The sequence below is a fragment of the Nansenia antarctica genome (genome assembly GCF_963989245.1).
Source record: "Nansenia antarctica genome assembly, chromosome: 1".
NCBI classification, from domain to species: domain Eukaryota; kingdom Metazoa; phylum Chordata; class Actinopteri; order Argentiniformes; family Microstomatidae; genus Nansenia; species Nansenia antarctica.
The window spans coordinates 91,510,297-91,534,641 of record NC_137674.1 but is presented as its reverse complement, the minus strand read 5'-3'; the positions used below and the strand labels follow the sequence as shown (position 1 = coordinate 91,534,641).

General features: G+C 41.6%; 2 protein-coding genes across 2 annotated transcripts in view; one reads left to right on the top strand and one right to left on the bottom strand.

Annotated features, from left to right (window-relative positions):
• Positions 1-385, bottom strand: part of psmb11b (proteasome 20S subunit beta 11b) — a gene marked incomplete at both ends in the record, with an annotated part of 1,266 nt that extends 881 nt beyond the window's left edge. The window contains one exon of the mRNA XM_080527205.1: positions 1-385. This exon is cut by the window's left edge and continues 275 nt beyond it. Coding sequence (XP_080383331.1) covers positions 1-385 — 385 coding nt within the window.
• Positions 386-1,397: 1,012 nt separating this feature from the next.
• LOC308154014 (protein sel-1 homolog 3) lies at positions 1,398-22,451 on the top strand (the record flags this gene model as incomplete). Its single annotated transcript, XM_080527194.1, has 22 exons — positions 1,398-1,466; positions 2,182-2,689; positions 2,821-2,952; positions 12,621-12,796; positions 13,558-13,674; positions 13,821-13,953; positions 14,323-14,463; positions 15,983-16,197; positions 16,583-16,762; positions 16,847-16,969; positions 17,200-17,340; positions 17,568-17,630; positions 17,759-17,935; positions 18,701-18,828; positions 19,456-19,539; positions 19,803-19,884; positions 20,185-20,260; positions 20,604-20,710; positions 20,885-21,006; positions 21,275-21,354; positions 21,988-22,179; positions 22,348-22,451. 22 exons carry the CDS (start codon positions 1,398-1,400, stop codon positions 22,449-22,451), a joined length of 3,150 nt encoding a protein of 1,049 aa, XP_080383320.1.
• Between the last annotated feature and the right edge of the window lie 1,894 nt (positions 22,452-24,345).

The following is a 24,345-nucleotide window of genomic DNA, read 5'->3' as shown; positions in this document are numbered from 1 at the left end:
CGGCCGCGGCCATCACCCCACCCTGGAAAAGGAAGGCCAGAGTGGTGGTGCCGTGAGACAGAGGGAAAGGGAGTGGGACGGAGGGACAGGAGAAGAGAGGGAGGCCTGAGGGTAGAGAGAGGGAAGGGAAGATGTCGTCCAAAGAGGTGGGACTCCGGGCAATGTCAGGGTCCATTTGGCCAAACCGGATCGGGCTCTCACGAAGGTATTCTGCTGCCGGTATGTAAAAATTCAAAGGACTGTTGGTCCAGGACAAAGCATTACTTGAGTTTTCTTTGGTCCTCTTTCCAAAAACAATGGATGTGTCTTCCTGGGCCATGCGAAGGGAATTCCATCTATAGTAAAGAGAGGAGTCCTGAAAGCCACACAGGTCCTGCAAAGCCATTACTGCAAATGGCTTCCCCCAGTATGAAATATGAATTTGAGATATTAATATTGATCTGTCTGTCCCCTGTGTCAATTATTGAGTATTCATTTCTCAGAGTTTATCTTCGGTCTGTCCTGTGAAAACAAGTCCAGGTCTAATTCTCTGTGTGAGAGGAGATGCAATAACTCATTTATAAAAATAAAAAAAGCCTTCATTATATAGTGACGCACCCCGTGCTCTCTGAAATGAGAGAAGAGAAGAGAAGAGAAGCGTTCCATCACACAGCTCATTACCGTGGCGTGGACGCGTGGAAAGGGGACGGAAACGATTTCACTGACGCTTTTCAAAAAACTGCACGACACTCCAATACATGAGACTCTAATACATGAGAATGTAATATAATACATTATTATAATATTGTATGCTGATTGATGGTCTCCGCCACAACAGTAGTGTAGGACTAGGCTACTTGATGAATAAGGAACGAATATAATCATCATTATATCATTTTTCGGACATGTTAAGTAAATAGTGTTTTTTGTTTTGTTTAGTTTTTTTTCTTGTTTAGTTTTTTGTTGTTATAACTATTTCTTTTTTCACATGTTCGAAATAAACCTTTCATTCATTCATTCATTCATCACTCTAGCTAGCCCGAGGAAGCCCTAAACACACTGGTACGGTACAGCGAATATGACGTGTGTCGTGTATATGCAGGTTTAGCAGGTTTTGGCTGTTCCTAGTTGCAGCACCAGTGGTTTCAAATGTCAGGCAGGCCGACTCCATACGAGGACAGGTGACACCGCAGGTAACTCCACCTGTTTCTGTCACACGGGACTGCACAGTGCGGAGACTGGCCACTTGGCGACATAAACCAGCACTAGATTACTTTCTAGACTCGAAGACATTTATTTTTTTTAATAGATTTTGTGCATTTAATATGTTCAGTGTTCTGAGTGTTCGGAATTGAACGTGAACGCAAGAAACGTTTAAAGAAAGAGGCGAAGTTTCAAGAATTCCAACAAATGCACGAATGAAAATGAACGTTTTTGAGTGTTTCATTTTTGGGCGATATGCTATCATCGCTGTAATTCTGTCCCTGGTAAGAACATACAAGTATCTCAATTTAATCTCAATGTATTTATCAGTAGCATATAGCGCGTAAAAAAATGAGTATTACTGATTAGTTCCAGGAAGCTGCAAATGTGTGTAATTATAATTTTGTGTGTCGGTCGGCCAATTCTTGTATCATGGGCACACATACTGTAGGCTACTGTACATGTCATTTTTTTTAATCAAATGTCTTCATTGGGATTGGGGTCAATAAATACCAACTAAATATTAGCCAAGAACGTTTTCAGAAAGTTTGATTGAAATGGAAAAAAAAATCTATGAGTCATTTTACTAACAGAGGAGAAAGATAATTTTGTTGAGCTTTCAAAAAAATGTAGACAGACTGGTTGAGTGAGATTGGGAGTAAGCTCTGTGTAGCAGGTAGCAGGTAGATGATGGAATCATCCACACCAATGTCTGCCTGGTAGGCAAACTGCATGTTCTGTTGTGACTGCCACTGGCCCCTGGTCCTAGCATACATTTGTTTTTCTTATCATGACTGATGTATAGATGATTCACGTACATGTACTTGTTGTATGTCGCTTTGGATAAAGGTGTCTGCTAAATGTCTAAATAGTTTTCACTTTCAGAGAGTTCTGTGGACATAACAAAACATGCACACAAACTAATTTTCACCTTCAGAAAGCATTGTGGACATAACAAAATATACACAGAAACTCATTTTCTCCCCTAATTTTGCCCAGGCACAATGTGAATCCAGCACCATCCTTTACAGTGATACTGTCCAGTTTGTCTCTGCCCCAGACACAGTGATGGAAGGTTTGGTGGTCCTGGTGCACTCCCAGTGCTCCAGGCCATGTGTAGTGGGAGTAGAGGTGGTGGTCTCCACACCCACAAAGACAGGAGTGCTCATCTTCAGGAAGAGATGGACCAACCACAGACATCTCCATGTTCCAAGGAAACACCTGGTGGAGCTTCCATTTCCTCCGTCGATGGTGTACAGAAGGGACTTCTTTCTTAGGCGCACATTAGATGTCCAGGATGTGGTGGTTCGAGCCTGGTTGGACCACCTGGAAAGTGGCAATGAGACTGGCACTTACTATGGGTCCCTGGCGAGGACATTCAAAATGATCCAGACGGTCCCACCTTCTGAACGGCCAGCCAGACCTCACACTGGGTGCCCCTCATGGATGGCTGAGCTCAAGTGGCGGCTGACCAAAGACAGGATCAGCCGATGCCCACATGAATCAGGTCTGTGTGATACTTGACATGAAACAGATTCGATGGAAAAATAAACATAGCGCTGGTTTTGTTATTGATGGTGTTCTATTGATGAATTTAACATTTTATTTTTTGGGTTGTTTTCTTTCATTGATTTTTAGACACTTTAGATTTATTGAAGTTCCCTCTGGTGAGCACTGGAGAGAGGTTTGGAGTGGTCCGCAAGTTACACCCTTTCATTAACAGAGGACTGGAGAGCATGCGCATCCATGCTGTGCCTCAACCCAGGTCTGGTTAGTCTTAAATCACAAATCACATCCAAATCTAAACTTGCGTAAACCCTACCCTGACATGACAACTGGTCATCAATGTTTGTGTATTTATAGAGAGAACAAGAACTCTATGAACTACAATAAAATCTGTGGAAACATGTCACACACACTGCCAGATTTAGTTTTGTTTAGTCAGTTAGAGTTAAGATAGTGTGACGTTGACGCCATGCAGTAGGCTCTGTGTCTTGTCTGTGATAGTAGCTGTCTCAGCTGACTTCATTTTCATTTTTACTTGTTTCGCCAGGATGACTCTGTCTGTGTGGATCTATCTGCTGCAGTGGTGTGGCAGAGAGGCGTGTGCCATCATTCATCATGTTGATCAGAACAATGAATTCATCACTCCACTGATACAGCTAACAAACACCGGTGAGGCGTGGTAGCTTGTCGATTCACTTGATAGGATTTCAGAGTGTGCTTATGCTGTATGTGAGAGTTTTGGTCCTATTATATTATTATGATGTCATGTTGGTATTTGGTGATGCTATTGAACAGGTACAATTTTAGGTGAAATAAAATCTTGTGCTGACTTGACTGGATGCTGAAAAGGTGTGTGTTTGAATATGTCTCATATATCTGTGTTGTCTCCTGTGTAGGAGATATTCTATTTCAGGTGCGTTTGGCAAATGGACGTGATGAAGCATTCAGATCCTACACAGCATTGCCTCTACGAACATGGATTAGATTAGACTTCGACATACAAGGCTTAAAGGTACCATAAAACAGCCTAGACAGCACACATGAATCGTATTGACGTCGTCGCTGCATTTCTGATGCACTTACATTGCATAGATGCATGGGGATCTTTTTCTCAGAGGGTCTCTGTCAGAAAAGTGTGTCTCAAAACTATTTCCAGCTGCCTTTGTCGACCATCAGTAAACATCAGCACTACATGTACCAGCTATCTTACCAAAGTTATTGTTTTGTTTTCTACATAGCCTCTCTGTTTATCCTACCGTATGCCAGTGTCAATTGCCCACATACAGTATTCCCTGTTTCCCTGATGTATTACCAATGCTCACTTCCTACTAGTCTAACCTACTAAACTACTAAAGTAACTAAATGATAACTTCTTCAATGCAGATATAGGCTATCAAGCAAAATGACTGATAGGGGAAGACAATGTGGTAGGTCAAATATCCATTATGCAATGATCATGAAGAGAGATGCAGGATATTGTTGTCTTTATTTGTGTCTTAAGTCAGTCTTTATCAAGACTGCAATCTGACAGAGCAGTCACACCTGAGTAACAGCAACAGGGCACTCTAAAACAACTGGGAAATCTTATCTGATGTATTACAGACAGAGGCCCTGCGAGAAAAAAGATCCTGTGTTACATCTATGCAACACACTCCTGCCGCTTGTATAATAGTAATAATAGTAATAGTAATAATAATAATAATAAGTATGACCGCAAGCGGCAATGGGGCGTGTTCCTACAGATATGCCCCCATAACCATAAATGGGGTGAGATTGACAGATCTACAGACAGGTTGTAGATTGACAGATAGGGGCTAGACCTACAGGGGGGTAGACCACTCACCTAATATGGGCCAGGTTGAACTCATGATATAGTAAGCTATGATATTATGAAGTACCCTAGGACCACGGGCCTGTAAGGCACCAGTCACCTAATTATGGCCTGATATACATAGGCTACTATGCTATGATGATAATATACACTAAGCGTAAATACCGCAGTAACCGTAACCTTCCCCAGTGAATGACCATGTTGTATAATTTATTTCAAGCATTTCACTACTTATAATGTGCTTACACTATATTCTATATAGCATAGTATGCCACCCCCATCTGACCGAATCAGGTAAAGCGGTCATGAGAAGATTAGTTTTAAAGTGCTATATTAGCATTAGCCTTAGCTTTTAGCCCAAATTGTCAAATTTCAAAGGCGTTTTTAAAAAAAATATATATGGAAATGCTTCAACATTGTAACACATTGTAGTGCCCTCTATCAGCCTGTCTACTACCATAAATATTGACATAGCAGGGCAAATTCTCAGAGCATTTGAAAATTCTGGGCCAATTTTCTTTTTCTTTTCATATAATTTTCTCAAATATCTTTTAAAAGGATCTCATATCCTTTAACACCCTATAGAGAGACGTGTTTTAACATGTTTATATACAATTTCAGACCAATCTGACTTACAGTTGATTTTAAGTGAAGTTTTATAAGTTTGGCCAAATGTTCCACCTGCAGAAAAGTCCATCATGGCGGATGTTCCCCATGAGGAATGACACATATGTACCAAGTTTCATACATCTCATACATTTCTACACGGGGTGCCAGCACTGTGAAGTTACTTGATTTTCTATTTGTTATTATAGCGCCACCTATGGTCTAATCATGGTAATTATTTCTTGCATTGTTACTGATGCTCTCATGGTTGTGGCATGCACAATTATAGCATTTTGGGTCAGGGACTTTACCTAGCAGAGCAAAATCTATGAGAATTTGACAATTCTGGCCCAATTACTTTTTGTTTTCATATCATTTTCTCCGCTTGGAATGGATCTCTTATCCTTGAACACCCTATAGAGAGACATGCACCATGCATGGTCATATGCAATTTTGGACCAATCAGACTTACAGTTGATTTTAAATTAATTTATATATGTTTGGCCACATTTTGAAGTATACCACCAATAACAATACTGTTCCTACTACTACGTAGTAGTAGGAACACTAATAATAATACATTTGATTTATATAGTACCTTTTTAAAACAGTGTTACAACAATGTAAGTGCATTACAAAGAGATAAAACAGATATGCAAATAAAAACATATATATAAGTAGAAACAGTAACACACAGACACATTAGAGAAGAGCAGAACAGCATCAAAAACTAAAATAAATATAGCCGCGAGACAATTAACCTCCCAAACATAGAGATTGATTAGGCTAACAATGACTGACATATCCCTATTTGCATATGGCATAATTGATGGTACATATTAATTTGCATGTAGCTGTGTATTTTTAGAAGTATGCACTTGTCTTTCGCAAACTTTGCAAGGACTGGTACAAGCATACTATGTAACAATTTTTGTGTTAAGTGGACTTGCAGTTTATGAGAAGAAGATTTTAACTGTTATTTTAATTTTAAAATGTTTTGAAATGCAGAATATTGAGTGGAATGTGGCAGCCATGTTTTTCATTCAATCATGTTGGAATTTGATACACATCTATGTCATACTACTGTCTTGAGTTACCAATATTTGTGGGGATCATGGTAATTTTTCATGAAAACGGAGGTGGCTGAATAATAATAGGACTAACAGTTACAATAGGGCTTTGCCCATTGCATGGATGTGTGCTCTAAAAATAGAAAACAGTAAAACACAGCACAATAAAATAATAAGGGCAGCATCAATTAAAAGCTAATCTATACAAATGAGTTTTAAGAAGTTTTAAAAAAGAATACTGATTTATTCTCCTCAGGCAGGTTGTTACAGAGTGTAGGGGGCCTAATGGCAAAGCCACAGTAATCTTTTATGTTCAGTTGAGACAGGCTGCGATGAGGCTCGTAGGGGAGAGATTAGATGTCACAATGTCACAATGAAAAGCAAAGAAACAGGATATGCAACAATAACTCAAAACAACGAAAGCATTTTCATAATATAGAATTCTAGTAGTTTGCTGTGACATCAGTGTGATCGTTCAGGTGAGGAAAAGGAGCGTACAGGTATGGATGTATGGATCATCTGAGTAGAATTCACAAAAGATATGTTGTCCCGCTGAGACACACACACAATATACAGTGGGGGAAATAAGCATCAACAATTTTTTAATTCAACATTTCCTTTACAGTTGTGAAATGTACACCAGACATTGGTCAATAAAACTACACAGCTAAATAGATTGTAACCCTCCAATCCATGAAAAAAAGTTATGTGCAATAAAGGGGAATGATACAGAACAGAAGTATTGAACACGTGGTCCCTGGCTCTTGGGGTACTCTTCTGACTAACTTGCGAGGAGCTCCTGTGCGTGGCCGGTTGATGGTCAAGTGATGTTCCTTCCACTTGCGGATAATGACCTCAGTGGTGCTCATAGGAACATTCAGGAGTTGAGAAATCTGTCTGTAACCAGTACCATTATTATGCTACTCAACAATCTTGTTGCGAAGGTCTTGGGAGAGTTCTTTGCCTCTACCCATCATGAGATGTTTCTTGCAGGAAAGCTTGGTGACAAATTATTTCTTTACTTGCATTCAGAGGTGGGAAACCCTTTTTCAAAGAGTGGAAGTACTTACTCACCATATACATTAACCCAGCTGATTACAATTAGCACAGGTAGATTAACTCATTAGTGACATAAGCTGGTTTATTGCTTTTTCTTACTATGCTTCAATAATAATATTTCCTGTGTCATTCCACTTTATTCCACGTAGCTTTTTTTAATGGATTGGGAGGTTACAATTTATTTAGCTGTGTAGTTTTATTGAGTAAGAGTCTAACTTTCATTTGAATAGCTGCAATGGAAGCTGTGTATATATATATACTGTATATATATGTTACGGTACATGTGGGAAAACTAGGGTTAGGGTTTACGCCTTTATCCAAAGCGCTTTACAACGGCCTCTCATTCACCCATTCACTCACCAATGGCGGCAAGCTACCATGCAAGGCGCCGGCCCGCTCACTGGGAGCAATTTGGGATTCAGTGTCTTGCCCAAGGACACTTCGACATGTGGCCAGCCGGGGCTTGAACTGCCAATCTTGTGATCATTAGACGGCGGCTCTTTTTTTTTTTTATCTTTTATTATAAAAATATTCTTTTAAATACAATCATAGCTATACATATTCATACATGTTCATTTTATAGCCTTCATTGTATTCTAATTCAAATAAAATAAATTAAAAACCAATAGATAAAAACAAAACACACCCATACCATTTTGGTATGAGATGCATCCATCTATTATTCCGTCAGTCCTTCATAACCAAGATAACCCTTTATCATAAATCAATAACAAATGAATGCAACACAAAAAACATCTTCAAAAATCTAAATCAAACTCCAACCCTCCATCCACCACCACTCTTATAAACCCACAATCCCTAATAAACAACTTCTCAAAATCTTTTTGCCCTGTCTTGTGCATCAGTCCCACATTCTTCCTGACCAATCCCTCAAAGACTTTCCACACCGTTATCCACTTTCCCTCAAATCTTGCTAAATTCCTCCTCAAATAAATTGCATACCTAGCCTGTGATAATACATAATTTAAACACCATATATTCACTCCCCTTCTCTTTCCCTCCACCCCAAAAACCACCATCCTCCTCCACTCCTGCATCCCCACCACCTCCACCCCCCAATGCTTCTTCACTAGTCCTTTCAACCTTTCTTCGAATCCCTTCATTTCTTTACATTCAAACAGCATGTGCATTAAGTTCTCATCCTGTATCCCACACACATCACACTCCCTCGAAACTGTTCTGTCTACCTGATGCAACACCACCTTAGTATAAACCCTGTTATGCCTAAGCATAAAATCAAAATGAGTACATTCTAAACTATTATATTTTAAAAATAAATTCCTCCATATGTTCTTCACCTCCAATCCTGGGAACACCTGCCTCCACACCTTCTCTGCCGCAGGCTCCTTCACTCTGCTCTCCAACAGTGCCCAGTAGCACTCCTTCACCTTAACCGCTGAGAAGTCCCGCACTGTTTCCCCTTTCCCTAGTCTTAACTTAGGTAACTCTGTTTGCTCCTTCCCTTTTAACTCCCTATCTAACCTACTCACCCACTCCCCTGGTATACTCTGCTTTATTTTATTATACATGCTCACTATTTCTCCCCTTCTCATCTCCTCATCTGTTTCCCTAACAACTTCTATAATTGCCTGCTCTGATAGGAACCCTGGCACTACCTCATACCTAAAATCCCTTACTCTAATCAGTCCTGCCCTCCAGAAACTCCTAGATTCTAACATTTTCCCCTCTCTTCTAATTACCGGGTTCAATAAAACTGGAACATTTAGTATCTCCCCTCTCTTCTCACACTCATATCCTACCTGAGGCAAAAAACTACCCCAGGCTTTAAACACCTCTTTATAGAATTCCGGCACCCTATCATACATCCGTACTTTAAAGCACATCAACAACCCATAATCCCCACACCCCCCACATCTATGTACCCATTCCCTAAAGTATCCTTTCCATCCATGTCCTTCCTCCCCATACAAAAACCTTTTGACTGTTCTGACTCTCATTGCCCTCATCTTTACTTCCAAATCTACCAGTTTCAACCCTCCTTTATCATAATCTGCTACTAATACATCATACGCTATTTTAACCCCCTTTCCTCTCCACAAAAAATCTGACACTAACATCCTGGTTTCTTTTAGAACCCACTCTGGTACATTCAATACTCCTAATACATAAACATATTTTGACATTAACAGTGCATTAACAATTACAACTTTTCCCTTCAGTTTCATGTTCCTTTGCTTCCAATAATTCAATGTTGTTCTTATTTTATTCAAAACCCCTGTCCATGTGTAATCAACAGCCTCCCTGTCATCCTCTCCAAGATATATCCCCAACACTTTTATCATCCCCTTTACAATTTTCAAATCAAAAACACAATTGTCTGTATTCACTCCCCCTATACACAACATTTCAGACTTGTCAACATTCACTTTTGCACCAGAAGCCTTTCCATATATGTTTACACACCCCATTATTTTGTTCACACTATTTACATCCCTGACAGTACATGTCGTGTCATCTGCATATTGATGGATTATGCTAACTCCTCCCCCCGGCATATTTATTCCCTTAATTTCTTTCTCCTGCTTAATATACGCTGCCAATGGCTCCACAGATATGCTATATAGCAATGCTGACAGTGGACACCCTTGTCTTATTGATCTCCCCAAAGGGAAGGAGTCAGTCAATAATCCATCTATCTTTACTTTACTTCTTGCATTCTTATATAATAGTTCAATCCAATCCCTCATAACAGTCCCAATCCCAAAATGTTCCATTGTTTTCAATAAAAAAACATGTTCCACCCTGTCAAAAGCCTTATTTAAATCCAAAGATAACAATAAACCCCCTTCCTCCCTCATGTCCTTCACAACATCCCTTAATGTGCACATATTCTCTGCCACATCCCTCCCTGGGACTCCATAGGCCTGGGTAGGTGCAATCATGTTTTTCATTACTTTATTCAATCTATTTGCTAATACTTTTGCTATGGTTTTATAATCACAATTAAGTAATGATAATGCTCTATAATTCTGTAATTTGTTCCTGTCCCCTTTACCCTTATACAATAACGTGAGCACCCCCAAACCCATAGAGTCCGGAACAACCCTTTTATTCCCCATACACGTATACACTCTGCACAATATAGGGGCCAGGATGTCAACAAAAGCTTTATAAAATTCAGCCGTCAACCCATCCGAACCCGGACTCTTATTTGGGTTTAACCCCATGATGGCTGTCTTAACCTCCTCCACCCTTAGGTCTGCATCACACATTTTCCCTTCTTCTTCTGTCACCCTAGCTTCCACTGCTTCTAATACTTTATTCATACATTCCTCATTCACCCCCCCAGATGTATATAGGTCTGTATAAAATGACTGCACAGTATCCATTATTCCCACTAAGTCTGTTATTATTTCACCGTTATCATTCTCTAATTCCTTAATTTTCCCTTTCTCTTTCTGTCTCTTCTCTAAACCTAAAAAGAATGCTGTACTCCTTTCTCCCTCAACCACATACCTTGCCCTACTCCTTACTAAAGCACCTTCACACTTTCTCTTCTCTAGCTCCCTCAAATCTTCCCTCACTCTCAAATACTCTGCTAAATCATGCCCTGGAATATTATCAACTCTTTCCTGTTCTATTGCTAACCTTTTCTGCAAATCTCTTTCCTCCCTCACCCTCTCTTTTCCTCTCAGTTTTGCGAATGCTATTATTACAGCTTTTAATTTATCCTTCATCCCTTCCCACCACACACACACATCACTCTCATACATCTGGTCTTCCATAGCAACACTCACACACTCTCTTACTATCACCCCAAAACGTCTATCTTTCAGTAAACTTGCATTAAAGCACCATGTCCCTCCTCTTCCCCCTACGTTCCTCGCACCTAGCTGGAAAGACTGAGCATCGTGGTCGCTAAAGGCCATAAACCGATACTCAACCCTTCCAACCAGGTGCCTCACCTCCCTCTTCACTAAACATAAATCGATCCTTGATTGTCTCAAAACCCCCATCACCATTTGTCTCCTTGAAAAAACCTGTGCATCAGGGTGCCCCTCCCTCCATATATCCACCATTCCTCTTGTGCGCATCATTTCTAATAATACTGGGCGTGACGGATCATTCCTAAATTTCACCCCCCTTGTTACATCTAACCTGTCCACCACCACATTATAATCCCCAACCATAATACAATTCCCAACACATTTCTCTTTCAAAGATTCAAAAAAAACTTTCCTATATTTGTCCACATTTGGTGCATATATACAATATAGTGCATACTCTATCCCTTGATATTCGAACCCCACTCCCACCACTCTTCCCTCATTGTCATTCATTATATTCCTTAAATTTTTCACTACCCCATTCTTTACCAAAATAGCCACCCCACAAGCATACACAGTTCCATTACTCACATAAACTTGTCCATTCCACCTCCTTCTTACATCCTCCATTATGTCCTCTGTCCAATGCGTCTCCTGGAGGCATATAATCTCCTCTCTGTATGCTGCCAACACAAGCTCCATCTTCTTCCTATCCCTGAGTCCATTTGTGTTGACAGCAACAACCCTGACCATCGTCAAGATTACAAAGAAAAAGATCATGTACACCGCCATGTCATTTTCCTACCTTAGTCTTCTTCCCTTGTGCACCTTTTGCACCCCTTCCCGATCTTGTCCTCACCCTCTGTACATCCGCATATAGTCCTTCATCGGAACCTTTTCTTTTCCCCACGCCCTCTGTTGAAGGCCCTGCCTCATCCATCTCTCCATCCCTTACTGCGTTGTCTAGGCTGGCTCCAATCTCCTCTCTCTCTTTACCCTCCATTTCCACCGGACCAGGCCCCTCCGCTCCTCTCTCCACTTCCGGCTCCATCTGGGTCTCCTCCACCACCTCAGCTTGTCCTCCTCCCTCCGTCACGTCTTCATGGCTCCTTTCCCCACCTTCTCCTTGTGTCTCCACCACTTCCTCCTCCACCACCTCCTCCTCCTCTCCCTCCATCTCCTCTTCTTCGTCCCCCTCCTCCTCCTCCTCCTCCACCACCTCCTCCTCCTCCTCCTTCTCCTCCTCCTTCTCCTCCTCCTTCTCCCCCTCCTCCTCCTCCTCATCACTGCTCACTCTCTCTCCTCCATCATATCTCCTTCCCATGCATTCACGTGCATAATGTCCTTGTTTATTGCATTTGTAGCATACGAACTCCGGGCATTCTCGGATTACATGTCCTGGTTTGATACATAGCCTACATACCCTCACCTGCTTATCATGAATCACCCTAAAGTGATCCACTCCAACCAGGGTCTCAAACTTGGTAGAATAGGGCAAAGACCTCACCTCTTCGGTGAACTTCACCTTCATGTATCTCGTCCCGTCTGCAATGTCAGTTCCCGGCCACGTCTTTCTTTTGATAGGCGACACCGCCTTCACCCCCCACGACTCCAGCCTGTACCTGATCACGTCGTCCTTCAGATATACCGGGAGATGCAAAAACGAGACCACCATTTCATCCACCGCCAAGTCCCTTCCCATTATTCTCACGTCTTTTATCATGAACCCATCCGTGAGCTTGTCCTTCCCTCTCCTCGATGCCAGCGTGATCTCATATTTCCTGTCTCCTTTATCCCGACAGCCCTCCACATTTCCACACACCTCCTTTATGCCTCGTAACATTTCCATCATGGTTATATTACTTCCCTGCTCCAGCCGCACTTCCACCGTTAAGCTTGCGTCATACCGTTTGTCCGTGTTGCTATTATCGTCGTCCATTCCATTCGCGTTGTTCGTTGCCATGTCGTCCGTCCTTAGAAGCCCCCGATCAGCACGAAGCTGTCGGGGTACTCAAAATCCTTAACTCGCTTAAATAAAGATGTTATTATGATGTTCGTTTGTTTTTTTTCAAAAGACACGCTCAAACTTTTCCTCAGTCCAAACACACCTGTTCAACTTCCGCTCATGCGCATAGACGGCGGCTCTACCTCCTGCGCCACAGCCGCCCCACATGTCTTCCCACATGTACCATAACATATATACCGGTATATATATATATATATATATACTGTATATATATATATATATATAAAAAGTTGTGAGTGTGTTGCCATTTGGAGTATTGAGTTATTGTTTTGTGGCTTACAGGTGACTTTGCATGTAAACCCTGGGATAACATCAAAGGACATTGAGGCACAAAGGCATGAATATCAGTAAGCTATTCAAACTTTCAAAACAGGATTACTAAAGACTTATGAAAGATCATGCAATAATACATTAAAGTCACAGAACATTGGTTCAAATTGGTAATATTTAATATTTTGCAGTTTTCAGAATGATATCCAATACAATGACACTAATGGCTACCTTGTGATTGGAGGAGGCAAGTACTTGGCAGGTATCTATGGCTACTTTGGACCAATCAAATACTACCGTTTGGGGACAGAGAAGGTACAGTATGTGTCCTTTCCAAGTGCCTTATCATTTTTCATTTCAAATGCAAATTCTATAGTTTTAATACAATCAATTATCTAATTGTACTGTATGAAATGGATATGTTCCTTTTGTTAATAAAGATATCTTTGAATATGTAACAGGTGATAAACCCTCTCTCCCCTGGGAAGACATTAGAGGATCTGGATAAGACTCACAGAGAATGTGAGGAAATTAAACAAGTCACAGCAGCTTTTCTTCAGGCTCTGACCAAGAGTGAGTTATTCTTTAAGACAGGTGAGTTTTTCCCCCATACATCTATAGTAGTGTAGCGAATGGCAGGGTAGAGTAGCTTACTAGGATCCAAATCACAACCTTCCGATAACCAACTGGCCACACTGGATGCTAACATACCTTCTATGTATGCTAACATACCTTCTATGTATGCTAACATACCTTCTATGGATGCTAACATACCTTCTATGTATGCTAACATACCTTCTATGTATGCTAACATACCTTCTATGTATGCTAACATACCTTCTAGGCTGAGGGCTGTGGTCACGCTTCCATTACGGATCTCTGGCTTGAGGACAGAGGAATATCAGGACTGTAGGATTTGTATATCACATGTCCAGCTCTCACAATGAGTGTTTGATTTTTCAGGTCTGTGTCACTCTGGCTACATGAGTTTATGGAGGAAGTTCAGGCAGAATACATGTCAACAGACGTGGAGCTGGGAAAAACTAATCAAATATGGAGCACTTTTCAGCTTCTTACAGACACAACAAAAAGACCTCACTCCAGGTAGGTACCTTACCTGACCCTTCTTAGCGTTATGCAGTAATGTCCATACTACCTACTTTACCAAAAATAGATACTGTCTTAGCGTAAACATCATGATCCCCAGAGGGGGAATTGGCTTTGTATCATAATCATCCATAAAAACAGCAGATATTCACAGGAAACATTACAGAGCACACTTAATATATATACAGTATATACAAAATATATATTACCGTTTTCTATGGTCGCTAAGTCGCAGTGTTCAATACTGAAGTCACAGAGTCACAACCCTTCATACAGTCAACGAAGCAGAAGTCCATGTGGACCAAACTGTGACTCTTACTTTGATTTGTGCATTGCTGCTTTCATACAAAATGCATTCAATGACCACGTTCTCCAAAATCCATAACACTTCTCTCATTCAAACTCCCCCACCTGCAAAACACTATGTATTTGCAACACATTTTACCAATGTTAACACACTGTGTTCAAAACTGTGAAGAACACATTCAAAACAGAATGATTTGGTGCATTTTGCAGTAATCATATTTCTATAATGACCGAAAGCTCGCAATAAACTGTTTTTTTGCATAGTGTTTGAGTGGGCAGATGCTACTCTTCAGTTCCAGCACCTCAGCAAAGGCTGATAACGGATGAGCAGTGGTATTTTCACTATTTGCAGTAATCATATTGAAATGTCTAGAAAATATTTGCAGAATATATACAATGAAATGAAATAGCCTAAATTCATTGCCAGGGAAGACATTAGATGTGACCAGATGCAGACCAGAAGGTGGACCAAAACCCTCAGGAGTGAGAAAGCATTTTCCACTTTATTTTCCACTTTTCATTTTACACAAGTAAATGTAGTGTACTTTGAAGTAAATGTACCGTAACTTACTTTCTGCAAAGATACTGAAAAAAATACACTAAAGGATAGAAAGCAAATTGCAGCGTTTCTGATTCATTCTTGTTGCCTAATACTTTACAGTTTTACAGTCAACTATTCTGTCTATGATTACTATAAATCAAACCATTCTTATAATGAAATATTCATTCTTGTGAAAATAATTTAAACTATGTAATGCTCCCTGTTGTTAGCGTTTTGTAATTCAGAATGTTATGAATGACTGTGTATGCTTTCTGAGTGAACATTGTTGCCAGTGTATGGTTGAACGAGCTTCTTTTGAGACATGAATGAAGTGATTGGCCAACATGCATGTTAGTAATGCAGACTGTATGAAGAGACTCTGTGACTTCAGTATTGAACACTGCGACTTAGCGACTGTAAAAAGTATGTATTATTACTGTAAAAAGTACTGTATTATTTACTTCAATAATATATATCCCATTTAGCAGATGCTTTGATCCCAAGCAGTTCAGTTCACAGAGTGTATACTTTTTTTGTATCCCAGCGGGAGTCCAACCAAGCGTTGCTAGCACCATGTTCTACTGAATGAGCCACGCTTGTGATGAACTAGCACCATGTTCTACTAAATGAGCCACACTTGTGATGAACTCTACTCATTGCTATCTGTAGGATCTTGGACCAGGACAACACCCCCTCACATTGGGAGCCGATTGTTTGAACATGTAATACGCAGAATGTCCAACAGAGAGAGCACCCAGATGGAACTCGAGTCCTCCCTGATAGCCCTACTGCAGGTGTCTTCTTGCTATGGCCATCACCAAGCATCATTGTTGCTCGCCACCATACACTTAGCCGGCATGGGACTCTCTGTGGACCAACAGCAGGTACAGTAGAGCCCTGACATTTGACCTTGTTGCTGGTTAAACAGTAGTACTGTAGAGTTATAGTTACACAGTATACAAAGTGCTGTACAGTAGTGGAGGGTACCCAAGTAAACTCAGTTTTATTGAGGTATTTTTTTTTAGTATACAGTCTAGTTATACAGTAGAACTGAAACAATGCCACCTCTGCCCTGTGTGGATGTGTAATCCCTTAGTGACCCTGTGTGGATGTGTAATCCCTTAGTGACCCTGTGTGGATGTGTAATCCCTTAGTGACCCTGTGTGGATGTGTAATCCCTTAGTGACCCTGTGTGGATGTGTAATCCCTTAGTGACCCTGTGTGGATGTGTAATCCCTTAGTGACCCTGTTGACCTTTGTGTTTTTCAGGGTCACGTCTACAGTTTGATTGGTGCTCATGGAGACAGCCGTTTAGCCCTCATGCATTTAGGCTACAAACACATGCAAGGCATTGATGGGTTTCCAAAGGACTTTGACATGGCGTTTGGTTACTATTCTAACGTTGGATCACAGACCAGAATAGACCAAGAGAGGACTGTGGAGAATCAGGTGAGCTTACAGAGAACAACCAGTGAGACGTAACAGAATCATTAGATTTGTACAATTATTCATCTTCAATGTTTTCTCCCCAAGCAATACCCAACTGAGCACATTCATCTCACCAGTGCGGAGGAGATGAACAGACTGACTCACGAGACAGGCGACACCATTCACTTTCTGAAACTACAAGCAGAGAGAGGAGACATAGAATCTCAGGTATGCGCACACACACACACACACACACACACACACACACACACACACACACACACACACACACACACACACACACACACACACACACAATAAATCAGTCATTAACATTTTGTCTAGACTGAAATATTTTGAAATGTCCATGAGGATCCATGAAAATAAATCTGAACATCTCTGCCATGTTATGTAGGATGCAGAAAACGTAAAGCTAAACAACTCTTCATTCTCTTTAGAAACTATTGGCAAGAATTCTATTCTGGGGACAAAATGGGGTTAGGAAGGACATTGGGAGTGCAGTTAAGTGGTATGCTAGGAGTGCTATGCAGATGGAGGATCCAATGGCCATGTATGATTACTCCATCCTATTACTCAAGGTGAGCCTGAATGTGTGAGTGTGTGTGAGTGTGTATAGGTGTGTGTCTGTGTGTGTGTATGTGCGTGAGCTTGTCCGTGAGCATGTGTGTGTGTGTGTGTGTGTGTGTGTGTGTGAGTGTGTGTGTGTGTGTGTGTGTGTGTGAGTGTGTGTTTGTGTGTGTGTGTGTGTCTGTTTATCTGTCTACGTGTTGACTGAGTTAATGATGTATTGCTATGGTTTCTCCAGGGACAGGGTGTGAAGAAGAACACCACCCTTGGCCTTCCACTACTGGAGAAAGCAGCAGCCATGGTGTGTATGCTGCTATCATAGCCATGGTGTGTATGCTGCTATCATAGCATACTTGATTTATGTGTGTGTGTTTATGTATGGCTCTGCTTCATTGTCATTGCTCAGTGTTGTTGATCTCTGTCCATCAGGGTTCAATACCTGCACTGAATGCATTGGGGTGGTATCACTGCACTCTAGTGAAAGACTACAAGACCGCCGTAAAATACTTTGAACAAGCTGCCCAAAACGGCAGTAATCATGCCTTCTTCAACCTGGGAGTGTTTCATATCAATGGGAAGCACCCGTACAAACCAGGGAGGAATGAGGTAGGAAGGCAACCATTCCCCGTTGTACATATCAAATCCAATTGTAATGGTCATTCACACAATATACAGTATACCATGTAATGACATGCTTAAGCAACTCTTAACAACAGAACAATCAAACAATATCAGTAGCAATTTGCAGTGCAATGCCATAATAATAATAAAATGAGGAACAATAATAACAGCAAAACAAACAATGGCAATAGCATAATGTGTCACAGATAGCCGCAACAGCACTCACAATTAGTCGGTGTGTGAATGCATGTGCGTGTGTGTGTGACTCAGATATCGACACAGGTTCGGAGATTCAGACCTGGGATGAAATCACATTCGAAATGTTTAAAAATTGCAATTGCAGTTTTGCAATTTTGGGACTACTTTATTTGTTCCATTGAGCCAGGCAGACTCAATTAATCAAACTAGACATTATTTCAAATACTATGTTTCTACTACTATGACTGCCCTACACTGACTCTATGTTTCTACTACTATGACTGCCCTACACTGACTCTATGTTTCTACTACTATGCCTGCCCTACACTGACTCTATGTTTCTACTACTATGCCTGCCCTACACTGACTCTATGTTTCTATTACTATGCCTGCCCTACACTGACTCTATGTTTCTACTACTATGCCTGCCCTACACTGACTCTATGTTTCTACTACTATGCCTGCCCTACACTGACTCTATGTTTCTAATACTATGCCTGCCCTACACTGACTCTAGTGGGACTGATCATTGTGTTTCCTGGTAACCCTCAGACCGCGGCGTTCCACTACTTTCTGAAGGCGTCTGTGACAGGTCACGTGGACGCCACGGTGGAGGTGGGCTGGTACCTTGCCACGGGAAACCTGGATGGTGTCTCTCAGGACGCCGAGAAGGCTGTGATGTAAGAGTCTGCCGTCATCGGCACGCTGAAGAAGGAAAGGGCTGGTTGAGGGCGGCTGTTGTGTTATTAGCCCACAGAAAAGTGTCATCTAAGTCAATGACAAGGCCTCAACTCAAGGGCAGGGACTGGGGTTTTTGCATATCTAAAAACAAGTGCCACTGCATCACGGCATAAAGAGTCAACCCCCACTCAGTGCTGATGCGCTTTTTGTCTTGTGAATTTGCAGATGCATCTGTTGGGGGTGTCAAATATCGTGTACAGTAGCATCATGCCTGATGTCAGGCACCTGATGGGAACCTCTTAAACTGAATGCCCTATTTGACTAAAACCAGAACCAAATTAAACTGCTTATAACATTACAAATATATGATGATGATCAGAAGCAAAAGCAGGTAACAAAAGCAGGTAACAACCATTTGAAAGGTAACAATAATCAAATTAATAATCAAATTATTAATTTGATTAATATTCAAATTATGGGCCCATCCAGCTTACAAAACCTTTTATATGCATCACTCTTAATTTGTAATAATGTGGTACCTTGATACAATACTGATTTCACTGGATAATGAATCTCTTCTGGTTCAATCATCATTCTTTCTGCTCCTCTGGCTGACTGGACCACAGCATGCTGAAGAGGATCTGTGAGCACAACGGATACCTGGGATTCCTGGTCAGAGAGGCTCTCCAAGCCTACCTTCAGGGCTCTTGGTGAGGGAATGAAATACAGCTTCATTTAGTGTGTGTGTGTGTGTGTGTGTGTGTGTGTGTGTGTGTGTGTGTGTGTGTGTGTGTGTGTGTAGGTGTGTGTGTGTGTGTGTGTGTGTGAGAGAGAGAGTGTGTGAGTGTGTGTGTGTCGGTGTTTGTGTGGGTGTGGGTGTGTGTTACTATCTGTCTGTCTGCCTGTCTGTCTGTTTGTGTGAGTTGACATGTCCTTGTTTACCATGCTTAATCCTTGTGTTTTAATTTGAAAGGGGTGAGGCTCTGGTGAGGTATGCCCTGGCCGCAGAAACAGGTTTAGGCGTGGCTCAGAATAATGCCGCCCACCTGTGTGAGGTAAGAAGAAAAATAAGTAATAGTAAATCCTCTAGAATACCTACTCTCAGGCCCAGGGACATGACTCGTGGCTACTGGCACTCATTCCCTCTCATCTCTGACTGACTGACATAAAAGGAGAACTCATGAGTGTTCCAGAGAGATAACTAGAACACACATGATACACATGGCTAGTTTCCCTTCCTGGACAAAGACTCTATAGAAAATCTCAATTGATGATGATTCCTAGTCTAGGACTGGGCTTACTATGTATCTGGGAAACCAGTATAATCATTAATAATAATCTTTTCCTCATGGCAGAAGTCGGAGCAAAACTATGATTGTCAATGGAGGTACCATAACCATTCTACAATGAACTCTGTTCCACATCCTTCCGGTGAGTTCATTGACATCCTCCGATTTGGACCTCCCCTGGCTCCTAGCCTATGCTAACCTGGCATGCCAGTAGACTAACCTGGCTCCTAGCCTATCCTAACCTGGCATGCCAGTAGACTAACCTGGCTCCTAGCCTATGCTAACCTGGCATGTCACCCCTATGCCCTGTATCTGAAACAGGCTGGCCTGTTTACACATCCAACATACAGTAGCTGCTGAAACCGTGCTGGAGACAATGAGGAGGACAATGTAAAAGGGAAATATCTGAGGCAGCACAGTATGGTTGGGGTTAGCCCTGTAGAGTGTATATACAGTAAGTCCTATAAGTATGTTTCTTTATTCAGGTTTACTAAAGATGGGAGACTACTACATGAGGCTGGGAGCCTCATCAGCAGCTGTTAGTCAGGCCCTATCAATGTACACCAGAGCAGCCCTGGCAGGGAGTCCTCAGGTGACACATTTGTTTATCATTACTATCTACCCGTCAACCCTGCCATCTACTTCATTATCCTTCCAATGTTGTTAAGCCCCCGTAGCAATTAAATAACCCTAAACCTAACCCAACCAAATCGAATTAAAACATTATTCATATATTATAATGTGTATAATTGTGTTGAATCCTCAGGGAATATATAATTTGGTCGTTTTGGCAGAAGAGGGACATGTTCTTCCGTTGAACATTCGAGACCAATTTAACTTGTCGCTTCATGATGAGCTGGACACTTTGGTGGAGAAACTCTTACGAAGGTACTCGCTTACTAGTATCAGATGAATCTTGACAAATGAATATTGTCCAACCATTGTCCTCCATGTGACTTTCTGATGTTAAGAGGATGGTGGCAGACTTATTTTTGATCAAGGGATGCTCATAAAATGATAGCTACAGTAATCACACTGTTAATATGGGTTTTAAAGGGTGGGTTTTGTAAAGGTTGGTGTTGTGTAATAACATGTGTTTGACTGTTTAAGTTGGTGTTCTGCCTGTGTTTTCAATGTTGGTGTTTTATTTCCCTAGATGTACAGAGTTAGAGGATGAGGAGGCAGTGACACCATGCTCTTTAGCTCTGCTCAGAGTCCGGATGGGACAAGCCTGGAGTAAAATGACTCATGATCCTGTACAGCTCTCACTGGTAGGCCCCACCACTGACCCATGATCCATGTAAATATTAGTCATGCTAGGCTTATAGTTTTGTAAAACTGTGAAATGCAAGATCAATGCTAATTTGAAGGAAATGTAATCCTCTGTTTGACAGGCTCATGCAGCTGCTATCACTCTCATGTTGGCTCTGATTACTATGCTAATCCAGAACATTCTTGGTAAGTTGGTCAATATGACCATCTTTTCTGAATAGCTCTTAGATATGGCCCAGGCTGGATTACTGTTACTATCACAGTCTTTTTTTAATCTCTATATATACTGCATCAGTGTCCACTCTGCTTTGTGTAGTGGCATTTACATATGCATACCACACGGTGGTATTATTGCCTCAGATGTCTTGTTTTATCTGACTTTGTGAGACTACTGTCACTATAGTCACAGTTAATGTGTTACAGCCTTTAAATGTGTAATCCTTACTGTCATTTTCACTAATCATATGTATTGTTATAAAGTGTAATGATTGGCATTGGGATTTTTCTGCCAAACACTTCATTGGTTGCCAGACTTAATAAATAAATAAATAAAATAATCAAATAAATAATCCTGGTATATTGTTTCTTTATCCTCAGAGTGTATCCAAGCCAACATCATGTGCAGTGGCCACACAGGAGGGGAGAGGATGGGGACATCTCCTGTCAATCAAATGGAAGATAATGGGAATGGCTTGCAGGATCAGCGTGCCACTGTTAGGACAGAGGGCAGAATCCACAGGAGGGTTAGCCTGGACCAGCCGGTGGTGTGGCTGACACTAGTGAGGGCTGGTGCCCAAAGGCTTCAGCGGACTAGTGAACTGGCTGTTACTGTGTCTGGCGTGTGTCTGTGTGCCTTCTGCACCCTGTTGCTACATCATCTGCTATAATAGAGGTGATCCAACACACACTGTTATCCCCCTGCCCAATTTGCTCTATTGAGGTGGTGTATCTGAGGAGGCGGGGCCATGGGTGTGCTGCTCCTGCTGCTAACGGGCCTGCTGCACCTGCGCCTGATATCCTCCAAACCCTTCAAAAAGGACTACAGATTGTGTGAATGGTAGTTGCCCTCTCAACACTGCCTTTTCCTTTCTTTCTTTTTTTTCAAGTACTGTTGTTCTGCTTTTGACTTTGATGTAATGGGTTTAGTTTGTTAGTTTCTCCCCGTGAAGTATGGTTTTCTTTTGGTTTTGTCTGGCAGGGCAGAGAGTATAGGTTTCTTCTTTTTCCTGTTGCGTCCTGCCACAGACTGGACAATTAAGGTAGCGCCTTAGAAGTGGATGTTTTGTTCTGTGTGAGGGCTTACTATTAAAATATTAACCTTTTATACACCTTTTCAGTGACTCTTGTCCGTTTTCCTATGTTGTGGCTTGGTTAATGTGTACAGCTTTTTGAGCAGCACTTTGGTTTAGTCCCTCTTGGTTTCTTGGGACACTTTCAGCTGTAACAACACACACACACACACACACACACACACACACACACACACACAACCACACACACACTTGACAAGTTAACAGATCACACCTACAAATGAATGCATTTAGGGATATTTAATAAGAAGAGTTAAACAGGAATGTTATTGTAGTAGATATAACTCGTAGAAGCTGCAGAGATGGAGCAGAGCAAATGTGACACGGTGTGGTGAAAAGGTCTGTATATCGGCAATTCTCAAGTCGCAAATGACCAAAAAGCCCCCCACAAAAATACGTTCACATGTTTTCTGTTTTTTTGCATATTACGAAAATTGAAGGGTTGAGCCCACTCGATGTAACCAGGGCTGGACTGGGACAAAAATTAGGCCCTGCCATGTGGCTCAGACCGGCCCAACACAATCGGTCCGACACCGCCGATCAACATGCTGGCAGTCTGAAAGACTAATAATCTAAAAATCTATCGACCTAATCTAAAAAGTGATCTAGCATGGAAGGCTCAGGACAGGCAAAGTAATTGAAGTCCTGAACGTGGCACTCTGTTTCCTCTGTTTCATCTTTTTCTCTCTCCTTTTCCTCTCTTTCCCTGACACTCTGCTTTTCTGAGGAGGGCAGCAGCAGCTCAACCTGGTTCAACAAGACATGGACAGAGAAGTAAACTAACTGGTTGTCAAAATCAGCAAAGTTCTAATTTACATGTACACACAGGCTGCATGATTGCATTATGTTACACCAGAAGCCCAGTCATTTCAAATGGAAGGTTGCAAGACAACATTATTGGGTTGCAGACTGCATGAGTTTTATTTCTCCATGCAATAAAAAGCATTCACTAGTTCTGAACTAGGCTAGTGTAGATTTTTTTTTTTATATCTTTTTTTTCCAAATAAAAAGTATTATTAACACCCATTGTTGGTATTGCATTTATGTCAGTGACAGTGATACCTCAACTTGCTAGCTAGCAGCAAAATGCAGAACACCCCCATCTAACGTTAGCTATAGAGTCCACAGCCAAGCAGCACTAACGTTACACCACGAGAGAGATCACTGTGTGTGCATGAATTCCAGCCAAGTCCTGGTGAAGCGCAATGCAATCATGCTGCCTGTACGGGTTAGCATAAGTCATAAGACATTCTCTGCTGCTGCTCCCTTAATCTGGCCAATGCAAGCGACTAACATAACTTTGCTTTTGTAAAACCAAGTAACAACATTGCTTACCTCTCTAGCTGTGTCCTCTGTCTCCTCCTCAATTGCTAACGGCACATCAGTGCTAACGTTAGTTAGCGGTAAAGATGTTGCTGTGGCAGCCGCAGCTGTAGTAGGCCTAGCCCCCACAGTCGATGCAGAGAACATATCTGTCAGTTTCTGACATTTTGAGGCATCCTCTGCTAGCTTCTTACTTTTTTTCTCCCTAATTTTCTGGGCACCCCCTTTCACTATCTTATCTACGAACATGACACTGTACTTGGGTTGTCGGCCAAGGGATCAGAGTGGGGGAGGGGGCCGATGGACAGCAGGGCCTAAGCAT